General features: G+C 41.2%; 1 protein-coding gene across 13 annotated transcripts in view; it reads right to left on the bottom strand.

The window, feature by feature from the left end:
* ERC1 (ELKS/RAB6-interacting/CAST family member 1) overlaps positions 1-12,049 on the bottom strand; it is a 522,480-nt gene that overhangs the window by 322,970 nt on the left and 187,461 nt on the right. For all 13 annotated transcript variants that reach the window (XR_016213449.1, XR_016213450.1, XR_016213451.1 and 10 more), the window contains one exon: positions 10,058-10,251. Coding sequence is in view for 10 of the 13 variants with exons in the window: in XM_089304491.1 (XP_089160617.1) it covers positions 10,058-10,251 (194 nt within the window). In the remaining 3 variants the exon portion in view is untranslated. The remainder of the gene's footprint in view (positions 1-10,057; positions 10,252-12,049) is intronic.

The following is a 12,049-nucleotide window of genomic DNA, read 5'->3' as shown; positions in this document are numbered from 1 at the left end:
AACGGCAAAGGAAGACCTTTCTCTCTGTCTCTCTCTCTCACTATCCACTCTGCCTGTCAAAAAAAAAAAAAGAAAGAAAGAAAGAAAGAAAAAGAAACAAACTAGGAAACACGCATGCTTTTAAAAAAAATTAGAAGCCCAAAGCTTAAGAATATATATCACTTTTTAAACAAAGCCAGTTGTTTATAACTTATAATATAGTTCCTTTAAAAACAATTTTATATAGTGCATGTTTGGTTTTCTTGTTGTTCACAGAATTCAAGTTTAATCCTGATGTAAAAGCCTAGAACTAGTAGATCTAGATGATGTCTGGAAATGATGGTCAACAAGGAGGATATGATTAACCACTGCAAAGTAGAAAAGCCATATTTCCTCGATTAGAACTTCTCACAGGCTGATTATACACAAAATCAAAGTCTCGATTTCTTGTCCTCCTCAAAAATAACCGTAGCAGCAGTATAACATCCTGGCTTCCTCCTCAATTCTTTACCTCTACCTATACTATGGAGTTTGGGAACCTAAAATTAGCTATCCAAAATCCAAAATTACTTATCAGCCTTCTACCCAAACAACCTTCCAAGCCAAAAATTAGAAGAACAAAGACTTAAAAGTTCAAAGTTCAGTAAGTCCCTTCTCTTGCTACTCCTATATCCTAGGGCTCACTTTAATTGGGATGGTCAAACCCGGGGTATATTATGTATTACCTCCCAGGACAGCTCAACTGGACCTGAAGAAATTGCAACCTCATTACTGGAGTTTCCAGCTATTGGACAAACTATGGAAGAATGCCTGGGCTCACATCATCTATAAAAGAAATAACTAGAGGTGCTGTATTGCTGGAATTTTAGTCTCCTGAGGTCAGAAACACCCGCTCTGAATCAAGTCTAGATTGACAGAACAGCTAAGGGTCACACATGCAGGGAAAACAAACAACTGGAAGCAAAGCAAGCCACATGCCACCTTGAAAGCACTGTCCTGTAAGATGGAATTCTAGCAAAATCCTCAAGTGAAAAGCCTCAGAATTTTCTGGGTAGGGGCCAGCACTGTGGCATAGCGGGTAAGGCTGCTGCCTGCAGTGCCAGCACCTCATACGGGCGCTGGTTCGACTCCAGGCTGCTGCACTTCTGATCCAGCTCTCAGCTGTGGCCTGGGAAAGCAGTAGAAGATGGCCCAAGTCCTTGGGCCCCTGCACCTACATGGGAGACCCGGAAGAAGCTCCTGGCTCCTGGCTTTGGATTGGCACAGCTCCAGCCATTGCAGCCAACTGGGGAATGAACCAGTGGATGGAAGACCTCTCTCCCTCTCTCTCTCTCTTTCTCTCTCTCTCTCTCTCTGCCTCTCTTTTTCTCTATGTGGAACTCTGACTTTCAAATAAATTATAAATAAATCTTTTAAAAAATTAAAAAAAAAATTATCTGTGTACCCCTTTCCCTTCTAGGAGGCGAGGTCATCAATGAAAACTGAACAGAGGACATTCCAAAGGAGAAAAGGAAGCAGAGACAAGACACTGGACTTATTAGACACAACTCTGCTATCTTCTATTTAACATTGGACCAGCCATTTAACATCTCTGGTCCTCAGTCTCATCTGTAAAACAAAAATCTATGTAAGAACCCTTCCCAAAAACAAAAAAAAGCCAGGGAAGCAGGCCGGCACCACGGCTCACTAGGCTAATCCTCCGCCTTGCGGCGCTGGCACACCGGGTTCTAGTCCCGGTCGGGGTGCCAGATTCTGTCCCGGTTGCCCCTCTTCTAGGCCAGCTCTCTGCTGTGGCCAGGGAGTGCAGTGGAGGATGGCCCAAGTGCTTGGGCCCTGCACCCCATGGGAGACCAGGAAAAGCACCTGGCTCCTGGCTCCTGCCATCGGATCAGCGCGGTGCGCCGGCCACAGTGCGCCAGCCATTGGAGGGTGAACCAATGGCAAAGGAAGACCTTTCTCTCTCTCACTGTCCACTTTGCCTGTCAAAAAAAAAAAAAAAAAAAAAAAAAAAAAAAAAAAAAAAAGCCAGGGAAGCTAAAATTAACAAATAAAACAATCATACAAATCACATCGTATCTTTCTTAGAAAGGTTTCTATCTGATACACTAAAAACAAAACACAAGACTTGCAGAGTTCCTACATGAAATCTCTACCCAAAATATATGTGCCAGTTTGCTTTTGAATGCTTCTACTTTAGGACAGTAAATGAACTGTTCACTCTATCCAAACAAAATGAAATATGGCATTTCAATGTATCCTCCTGGGTGGGGACACAGTCTGCTATATGTGTCCCTTGCCAAAGATGAAAGGAAGAGCTCTGTTTCAGGCATCTGGGTGGGGGTTGGGATAGCGTAGAGACTACTAAAAACTAAAAGAAAAGGAGAGTAGGATTGAAACCTGTATGGACTTATCTGAAACTAATAGTGGAATACAGTATTTTATGACTGCTTTATTAGGTACCTTCAAAATACTGTCTCTTTTTAAAAGAACCAAAATAGGCATAGTGGGGAAGTAATTAGAATATGGTAATCATTATGTGATTCAGAAGGTATAGGCAGACAAAGAAGCCTTAACCTTGCTAAAGGCCTGCTACTGCTCTGACAGCTGGCTTTAATTGCTGTTTGACAAAGACAAAATGTTTAACTCTTTTCAAAATGATTGCTTCTATTACAGGAAAAAAAAAAAAACCAGAGGAAGAAGTAGGTATATCATTAGCTGTATCAGTTTAAAAATGTCGAGCTACAAAATAACAGAAACTCCTGACTCAAACAGGCTTAAACAACAAGAAAACACACTACCAGGGTGGGCATTTGGTGCCTACATCCCATATCAGACTGCCTGGGTTTGAGTTCTGGCTCCACTTCGATTTCAGCGTCCTGCTAACACACACCCTGGGAGGCAGCAGGTCATGGCTCTAGTATGTGGGTCCCTGCCACTCAAGTGGGAGGCCTGAATTGAATTCCAGGCTTGTGGCTTTCGTCTGGCCCAGCCCCAACATCTGCAGACATTTGGGAAGTAAACTAGTACATGGAAGATCTCTGTCTTTGGCTTACAAATAAATAAAACTTAATAAATGAAAATTATTTTAAACAAAGAAAACATACTATCTCACATAAGTTTAGAGGCAGTTTCAACAGAAGTCTATCTGGATTCTAGCTATGTTTCTCAGTGGTTTTCTCGACTGTCATATTCTGGATGCTGTCATCATGTCAAGCGGGTAGAAGGCAGCCGTGGCAGTTCTGGGCATCATATCCACACACAAAAGAAAGGAGTCGCCTTTCTTTTTGCAACTGTTTCTATTAGAAAATCACTCCCAGAAGCCTTGAAGTGGTCTTTCCTTCAAATCATTCGTGCATTATGAACAGCATGTAGTCAGTCACTAGAAAGGAGAATGCCATTGTCCTGACTGGCTTAAATGAATCAAGATCTACCTATTTCTAGTCCCCATTAGGGAGTAAACCAGTGGATGGAAGATCTCTGTCAGTAACTCTGCCTTTTAAATAAATAAATCTTAAAAAAAAGAAATAAGGCCGGCACCGCGGCTCACTAGGCTAATCCTCCGCCTTGCGGTGCCGGCACACCGGGTTCTAGTCCCAGTCGGGGTGCCAGATTCTGTCCCGGTTGCCCCTCTTCCAGGCCAGCTCTCTGCTGTGGCCAGGGAGTGCAGTGGAGGATGGCCCAAGTGCTTGGGTCCTGCACCCCATGGGAGACCAGGATAAGTACCTGGCTCCTGCCATCGGATCAGCGCGGTGCGCTGGCCGCAGCGCACCGGCCACGGCGGCCATTGGAGGGTGAACCAACGGCAAAAGGAAGACCTTTCTCTCTCTCTCTCTCTCTCTCACTGTCCACTCTGCCTGTCAAAACAAACAAACAAACAAAACAAAACAAAAAAAACAAAGAACAAAGACCCTTCAAATGTCTGCTCAAACATCACCTTATCAGATGGAGCTTTCTTGACTATCTCATAAATAATCACTAAATCGTCTACTAAATTTTAAAATACACCCCCAAAATAGGATCTGTAATCATTAAAATCCCAGTTCTTAATTCCTTAACTAAGGAAATATAGTAAACCTACATTTTTTATTCATTTTCTTTGCATCATACAATAACAGATTCTATTATTCTTTAGATCACTGAAAATCCCTAACTTTGATAAACCAAAGCCAATTCTTCATACCTAAATTATATGAAAATCAGAAGCAGGTACCTAGCCTTACTTATGATGCTGCTTAGGGTCTGGCGCTGTGGTGTAGTGGGTAAAGCTGCCGCCTGCAGTGCCAGATGCTCCACTTTTGGGCCAGCTCCCTACTATGGCTTGTGAAAACAGTGGAAGATGGCCCAATTGCTTGGGCCCCTGCACTTATGTGGGAGACCCAGATGAAGCTCCTGGCTTTGGACTGGCCCAGTTCGGGCCATTTCAGCCATTTGGGTAATGAACCAGCAGATGGAAGACCTCTCTCCTCTCTGCCTATGCCTCTTTGTAACTCTGCCTTTCAAATAAACAAATAAATATTTAAGAAAAAAAACAGATACTGGTTAAGTTGCATACATTCCACAGTGGAGTACCCGGGTTCAATACGCAGCTGCAGTTCCTGATTAGAGCTAGCTTCCTGCTAACGAGCACCCTGGGAGGCAGCAAGGAACTGAAGTGGTTGGGTCCTTGCCAGTCACATGGGAGACCTGGATTGAGTTCCCAGTTCCTGACTGCAGCCCAGCCCAGAACCATCGTCAGAGCGTCTGTGGAGTTAACCAGTGGGTAGGAATTGTCTCTCTGACTTTCTTAAAAAATAAATAATTTGGGTGCCAGTGCTGTGGCCCGGTAAGTTTATCTTCCACCTGCAGCACCAGCATCCCATATGGGCACCGGTTCTAATCTCAGCCGCTCCTCTTCCAACCCAGCTCTTTGCTATGGCCTGGAAAAGCAGCAGAAGTTTGCCCAACTCCTTGGGCCCCTGCACCCGTGTGGGAGACTTAGAAGAAGCTTCTGGCTCCTGGCTTCAGATCGGCCCAGTTCCGGCTGTTGTGGCCATCTGGGGAGTCAACCAGTGGATGGAAGACCTTTTTCTCTGTCTCTCCCTCTCACTGTCTGTAACTCTACTTGTCAAATAAACAAATAAAATCTTTAAAATAAATAAATAATTTAAAAAATTGTATGAAGATTAGGAGATTGTTGCTATCCTCTAGAATACAGGTTTCTGAATGGCATGTTGAATTTAATCAAAATAAACCCCATAGCAAAATTGAGGATTTCTGCTGCAAACACTAACCTCTCAATTCATCAGTCATTTAGGTAATAAAAAAGGTAACAGAGCTAAAATAGAAGCATAATTATAAGTCAAAATAATCACTTTCTGACAGCAACTACTATTTTCTGTAACAGCCAACACAGAAAAGGAATACTGGTTACTTCTCAAACCTACAAAGAACGGGTCTGAAAATTCTTTATGATGTGATCTAAGCCTTTCAATTTCACATAAGAAATACGATGAAATGCAGAAGACACTAGGAATTTTCTTGAGTTGAATCACTGCAATAGTCCCTGCTCCCTTTTGCTCCTGCATTTAGAAGGATGTTGAACACCCTTTAGAAATGAATTCTACAATTACACGTGGCACTACAGATACATCAGTTAAGGGGCTATGTATAGGGCATTTCAGAACAAGCACCACCACACACACACAAAAAAGGCATATACTTGGCATATACTGATCTTTAGTATATAAAGAAACAAGGACTAAAACATAACTAGGGGCCAGCATTGTGGTGTAGAAGGTTAAACCACAGCCTGCAATGCCAGAATCCCATATGAGTTCCAGTTCAAGTCCCAGCTGCTCTAATTCCAATGCAGCTCCCTGTTAAGGCACCTGAGAAAGCAGCAGAAGATGGCTCAAGTGCTTGGGTCTCTACACCCACACAAGAGACCTGGATGAAGCTCTTGCCTCCTGGTTTCAGCCTGGCCCAAGCTCCAGCCACCTGAAAAGTGGAACCCCACTCAATACCCGTCTCTGCAACACTCCCTTTCAAGTAAGTAAAATAAATAAAAAAATATATAACTAGAACTATCAAAACTTTACCACACAGAATACAAACTGAGTTTATCCAAAAAAGACAAGGTTCAATGTGACATATAACTGGCTGTTCTTTAATTCTGATCAAGCAAAATTCCCAGCAAGCCCCAGCAGCAGCAACAGCAGCAGTAGCAATTCACTGTAGTACAAGACTGTAGCTTTACATTACACTCACTTTCCCAGGAAGTCCCAAACAAACCCCCCTGACGGTGCAGGGATAGAAACCTGGCGTGGAGGGTACAATTTGCGGGAAACTGGCTTTCTGAGAAACAGCATGGCCAAGGGGCAGAAGGGAAACACATATAAACGCAGACACCAAACACCCCAATGGAACAGGACCACGGTAAGATAAATCAAAAGAAAGGTGAGGAAACTCAAAATGATAAATTACAGACAGACATCCACACACAGGAAATAGTGGAATGGCAACATAAGAAACAAATGGTTAGTAAAAAACACAACAGCCATATACATGCACCTCAATTCTACATCAGAAAACAAAAACCATAATATAATCCCAACCATCTCTGACATACAATGTACCGATTATTTCCTAGAGCTCAGTTTATAAAAATGGCACTCAAGGGCATAAGTGAAATTAAAATCTAACTTAGCTTCTAAGCAAGTCATAATACTAAATATAGCCATTTTTGCTACTGATCTTAGGTCAAGATGGGACAAAAAGATAAATCCCATGAGAGCAGGGAACTTTGGAAATAAAGAGTTTCCAGTAAAGCCAAAAAGAACATTCCTAACCTTGATGAAAGAAAAAGAAAATGGGAGTTGGAACTGAGTTAACAACTGGGCTTTTCTGTCTATTTGTTGTTTTGTTTTGCTTTGGAATAGCAGCCAAGAAATGTGTCAATTACAACACTGCGTGACCACAGGACAGAACTATATAGGACTCTTCCCAACCTGTACATTCTTTGGAAAGAGTAGACCATTTATAACTCTTTCTCAAAATAGAAGAAACAGAGCAACTAAAAAAACTGCTATTTGGTGTGCTCTGAATGTCACATGCAGAATTAGTCCCGTTTCCTATTCTGTTTCAAATAATATCCATCTCCTAAAATCTGTATTGGGGCCAAAAATGAATCCAAAATGTTTTCCAAGCAAGCTGCCTGGAACAGCAAACAATTTCAAATGTAGATTTCTCATATAAGAAATCAAACTTTGATGCTGGTGCTGTCGCACAGCAGGTAAAGCCATTGCCTGCAGTTCCAGCATCCCATATGAGCACCAGTTTGAGACTCGGCTACTCTACTTCCCATCTAGCTCCCTGCTATGGCCTGGGAAAGCAGTAGAAGATGGCCCAAGTGCTCCTGGCTCCCAGCTTCAGATTGGCTCAGCTCTAGCCCTTGTGGTTATTTGGGGAATGAACCAGCAGATGCAAGACCTCTCTCTCTCTCTCTCTCTCTTTCTTTTTTTTTTTTTTTTTTTTTTTTTGACAGGCAGAGTGGACAGTGAGAGAGAGAGACAGAGAGAAAGGTCTTCCTTTGCCGTTGGTTCACCCTCCAATGGCCGCCGCTGCAGCCGGCGCACCGCGCTGATCCGATGGCAGGAGCCAGGATCCAGGTGCTTTTCCTGGTCTCCCATGGGGTGCAGGGCCCAAGCACCTGGGCCATCCTCCACTGCACTCCCTGGCCATAGCAGAGAGCTGGCCTGGAAGAGGGGCAACCGGGACAGAATCCGGCGCCCCGACCGGGACTAGAACCCGGTGTGCCGGCGCCGCAAGGTGGAGGATTAGCCTATTGAGCCACGGCGCCGGCTCATCTCTCTCTTTCTTTCTCTCTGCCTCTGCCTCTCTGTAACTCTGCTTTTCAAATAAATAAATAAATATTTTTAAAAAAGAAACCAAACTTTATGAAACTTTCATAAGCAATTTCTTTTCTGAAATATACTTAGTAGGAGGCTACTTATCAATAAAAAGTATCATATTTCAGCCTCTATGGAGTATTGCTGCTGATTTCAGGACCATACAAAAGCAAAAGGAGTATTCATCATACTAACACATAAGGCTGTGGGTGTGTGTGCACATGTATGCGTGTGTGTGGGCAGGCTTGTGCACGTGTTTTGGGAAAAGGGTGCAGGGCAGAGATGAAGACATTCAAAAACAAACCAGGGGTCTTCAAAGAGTTCATGGAAAATGAAACTGAAAGAGAACTTTCGAGCGAGCATGAAGACACCGCTTGGGATAGCCTCATCTCACACCAAAGTGCCTCAGTTCCAGCCCCTGCTCCACTTCTGATCCAGCTTCCTACTAATGCACAGGCTAAGAGGCAGCAGATGAGCTGACTCAAGTACTTGGTTCCCTGCCACCCATGTGGGAGACTCAGATTGAGTTCTGGGCTTCTGGCTTTAGCCTGATACAGCCCTGCCTGTTGCAAGCATTTGGGAAGTAAAACAGTAGGTGGAAGATCTTTCTCTGGTCTGTCTCTCCCTGCTGCTCTTTCAAATAAATAAAAGCACATTAATGAAACTTTTTTTTCTAAAGAAAAGATGACATGAATTTTCCATGAACTCTTGGAAGCCCCTAATATATAATCTGATTTTTTATGATTAATTAATTAATTTATTATTTGAAAGGCAGAGTTAGAGAGAGGCAGAGGCACAGAGAGAGAGGTCTTCTATCTCCTGGTTCACTCCCCAAATGGCTGCAATGGCAGGAACTGCCGATTCAAAGCTAGGAGCCAGTGTAGGGACCCAAGGACTTGGGCCATCTTCTACTGCTTTCCCAGGCCACAGCAAAGAGCTGGATCAGAAGTGGAGTAGCCAGGACTCCGGGTACACATAACGGCTTTATCCGTTATGCCACAGTGCTGGCCCCTATAATATGATTTTGAGGCTCTGGTAATTTCTAAATTTTGATTTAAAGAATTGTATTAATTTGCCTCATTCAGAAATAGAGAAAACATAAAAATAAAAGGAAACAAGCAGGCAGGTAATCATTCCATGTGATTCATACTTTCGGTGAAGGAGAACTAATTGTAAGGCAAAGACTTTGTTGTTTTGATTTCTGAAAGATCAAAATTCCATGGGGATAGATCAGGGTAAAACAACTTTACAGGAAAATATCAAGTCCACATGCAAGCCCCCGAAGTTTAAACCTTAGTGAACAATTTATGAAAGTTATCTAATAGTTCTAAATCTTTAAGAACTTGAAGATAAAGTATTCCTTAGGGTCAATCCCCAAGGAGCTACACAGATGAGGAACTTCCTGTGTCACTGTCAGTCTTTCTGGCTGTGCAGAAGACTGTGGTGATTAACGAAGTTCTAACATAAGAGTTGTTCCTACACACTGGAGAAGGTACGTTAAAGTACATGTAAAAGAAGAGCTCATGAGATAGGCATATGCCTCATCCTTAGTTAGTATCAAATATGGTAATAATAATAAAAAAAATTCTAAGAGAGCTGAATGGTTGGACCTGCCCAAAAATAGCTTTGAAGAATTCAAAGTCAGAGTTCCATAAAAATCACCTCTGATTCTCCTAAATTGTCCTCAAAATGTCTGACTTTCTAATTCTGGTTTATCCACTGATGTAACATATTGCTCCTCCACAATGCAAACCATGAAAAGTCTAAGACCTCATAGCTCAAGAGGGTATCAGCTCAACAAAAAAGGTCTACACCAATGATAAAATATTAACTCCTTCTACTTGAAAAACATTTGCTCATTATATATAAAAATAAAAAAAAGCAAGCATCTAGTTGACTGTCTTGATTAGCCAGTAGAAAGCTTTGATTTCTTAATGAATATGTTCTCATTTGCTAATCCATTATGTTGAAGCCCACAGCTTCCCCATTTATTCCCATTCTGTGCTTTCTTTTGGAGACTGCAACAAAGGATTCACACTGACCTAAAATAATAAGCAGTTGGTAAAATAACACCAAGCCTTCAGGAAAATAAATTCAGAGGCAGGTATACTGAGAAAAGGTACAGAGTTTTAAAACCATTCTTCTAACCTGGCAAACCAAGTGAGCTTCATTCAGCTTCCTGTTTTTCTTACCTTTCCAACTCAGCTATCTTCTTATCTTTGTCATTCTTCTCATTTTCCACTTCCTTCAAGATTTCTAAGAGACGGTCAACTTCGGCCTGAGCCTTGCTGGATTCATCTTTGTACCTGGAAATCTCTCTCTCTAACTGCTGTATTCGATCACTCATCTCCGGACTGGCTCTTGCTTCCAAGGTTGCCTCATGTGCCTACAAAGAAAAGTGTTCAAATATTACCAGATACACATAACGGTAGCTGGAAGCAAATCATGACACAAAGAACAGTTCAATTTAAACAGAGTATTACTAAATACCTAATAACTAGCCTTCAATATTTAAGGCATCACTCTGCTTAATTACAGTCATTTTGGTTATCCTTGGAGATTGTTTTCATGACCCACTGCAGATACCAAACTCTGAGGAAGTTCAGTCCTTTAATGAAATGACACAGCATTTAATTATAACCTACAGAATCTACTCTTATACTTGAAAATCAGCTCTCACTTATAATACCTAATAATAATGCCAATGCTATGTAAATAGTTGTTATGCTGTACTGTTTAGGGAACAATGACACAAAAGGGAAGAAGTCTATTCCCATCCAGTATACGGTTTCTTCATACTTCAAATAGTTGAAACCACAGATGTGGAACCAGCAGAGGGGCAATGGTACTGTGCAGACAAAAGTAGCAAATGGAAAAGTAACTGTCTTAGGTTCCAAGCGGATTAGATTTTTATAAAAACTCCTTACTTAGTGTAGGATTAATCTTATGAGTATAAAGTTTACTGAAATTAGATCTGTGTAAAAAGTAAGAATGGGAATGGGGAAGTGGGGAAGGAAGAGGAAGAAAGGTGGGAGTGGAGGTGGGAAGGAGGGTACAGTTGGAAGAATCCAAAATTTGTATATACGAAATGCACAAATTTCTAATTTTGTATATAGTTTGTATACCATAAAAAAGATATATATATATATATATATATAGTTTATATATCTTAAATAAAAGGTTCCTAGGTTTAAAAAAAAACCTACATTCCTGAATATTTAGTATTAGGCCAAAAATCATAAGCTAAGAGAGGCTTCAGAGTTTAGTGAGGTGAACTGACAAGCCACTCAACTGCTACTGATCTCCCTAAGACAGTATCAAAAGGCACCACCAGCGATTCCTTGCTGGTCTTACTGCAAAGGCACCAGTGCTGAGACCTAATTCCCACTGGATTCACACTTCCATGTCCTTCTTCTGTATACTGTGTGACAACTTTGTGATTTACACGGTCCTGAGTATCTAAAATCATACAGATATACCAAGTGTGGTGCTATAAAAATGGAATTAAGTTAAGAAAATGGTTATCACACAGGGCAAAATCCTAATGCAAGGATTCACAGTTTTACAAAACAACATGGAACAAATGAAGTCAGCTATCAAGAAACACATTTAAAAATGACAGAAAAAAATTTATTCAGGATTCTGTTATATTGTACATGCATTTTAAAACAATTTCCATTATATAAAACTAATTCTCAAGCCCTTAATTTGCCTCCTGAGTCTCTCAAGTTCTGCAGGTGGACTGCATTTAGGTTAAGATTAAGATGTTTTATTTTTCCTTCTTTCATGGAAAACAGTACAGTTTTAGTTTGCAAATTATTAAAGGACAAATAATCTTAAAAAGTACTTCAGAAAGCTCCGATACAAAGTTTCTTGAATAAATGAGACGTGTTTAAGTAAACGCTAAGCATTTTGTAGGAGTAATACCCATTCTTTTAAGATTGAGTCCTTTACCAAGTTAATGTACTGAAGGCTTAAAACGTGATGAAAAAGTATTTTTTAAAATGTCTGGCTTCCTTAGCGTTCAACTTATGGAGTCTATTTTAAGAAATAAAAACCATGCTCAAATTTTGCAGGTAAAAAGAGATCACTGTTCTGCACTAACTGTTGTCCAGGGTCTAAATTCAGTTGCTGCACATTGATTTGCCAGTTTTTGAGTTGATAGTAGGAGGGAAACTCCTGTA

Source organism: Oryctolagus cuniculus, chromosome 9 (genome assembly GCF_051225735.1).
Source record: "Oryctolagus cuniculus isolate XC-2025 breed Fujian yellow rabbit chromosome 9, ASM5122573v1, whole genome shotgun sequence".
In the NCBI taxonomy this organism is placed as follows: domain Eukaryota; kingdom Metazoa; phylum Chordata; class Mammalia; order Lagomorpha; family Leporidae; genus Oryctolagus; species Oryctolagus cuniculus.
Note: the sequence above shows the minus strand (reverse complement) of the source record. Positions and strands in the feature narration are given on the sequence as shown.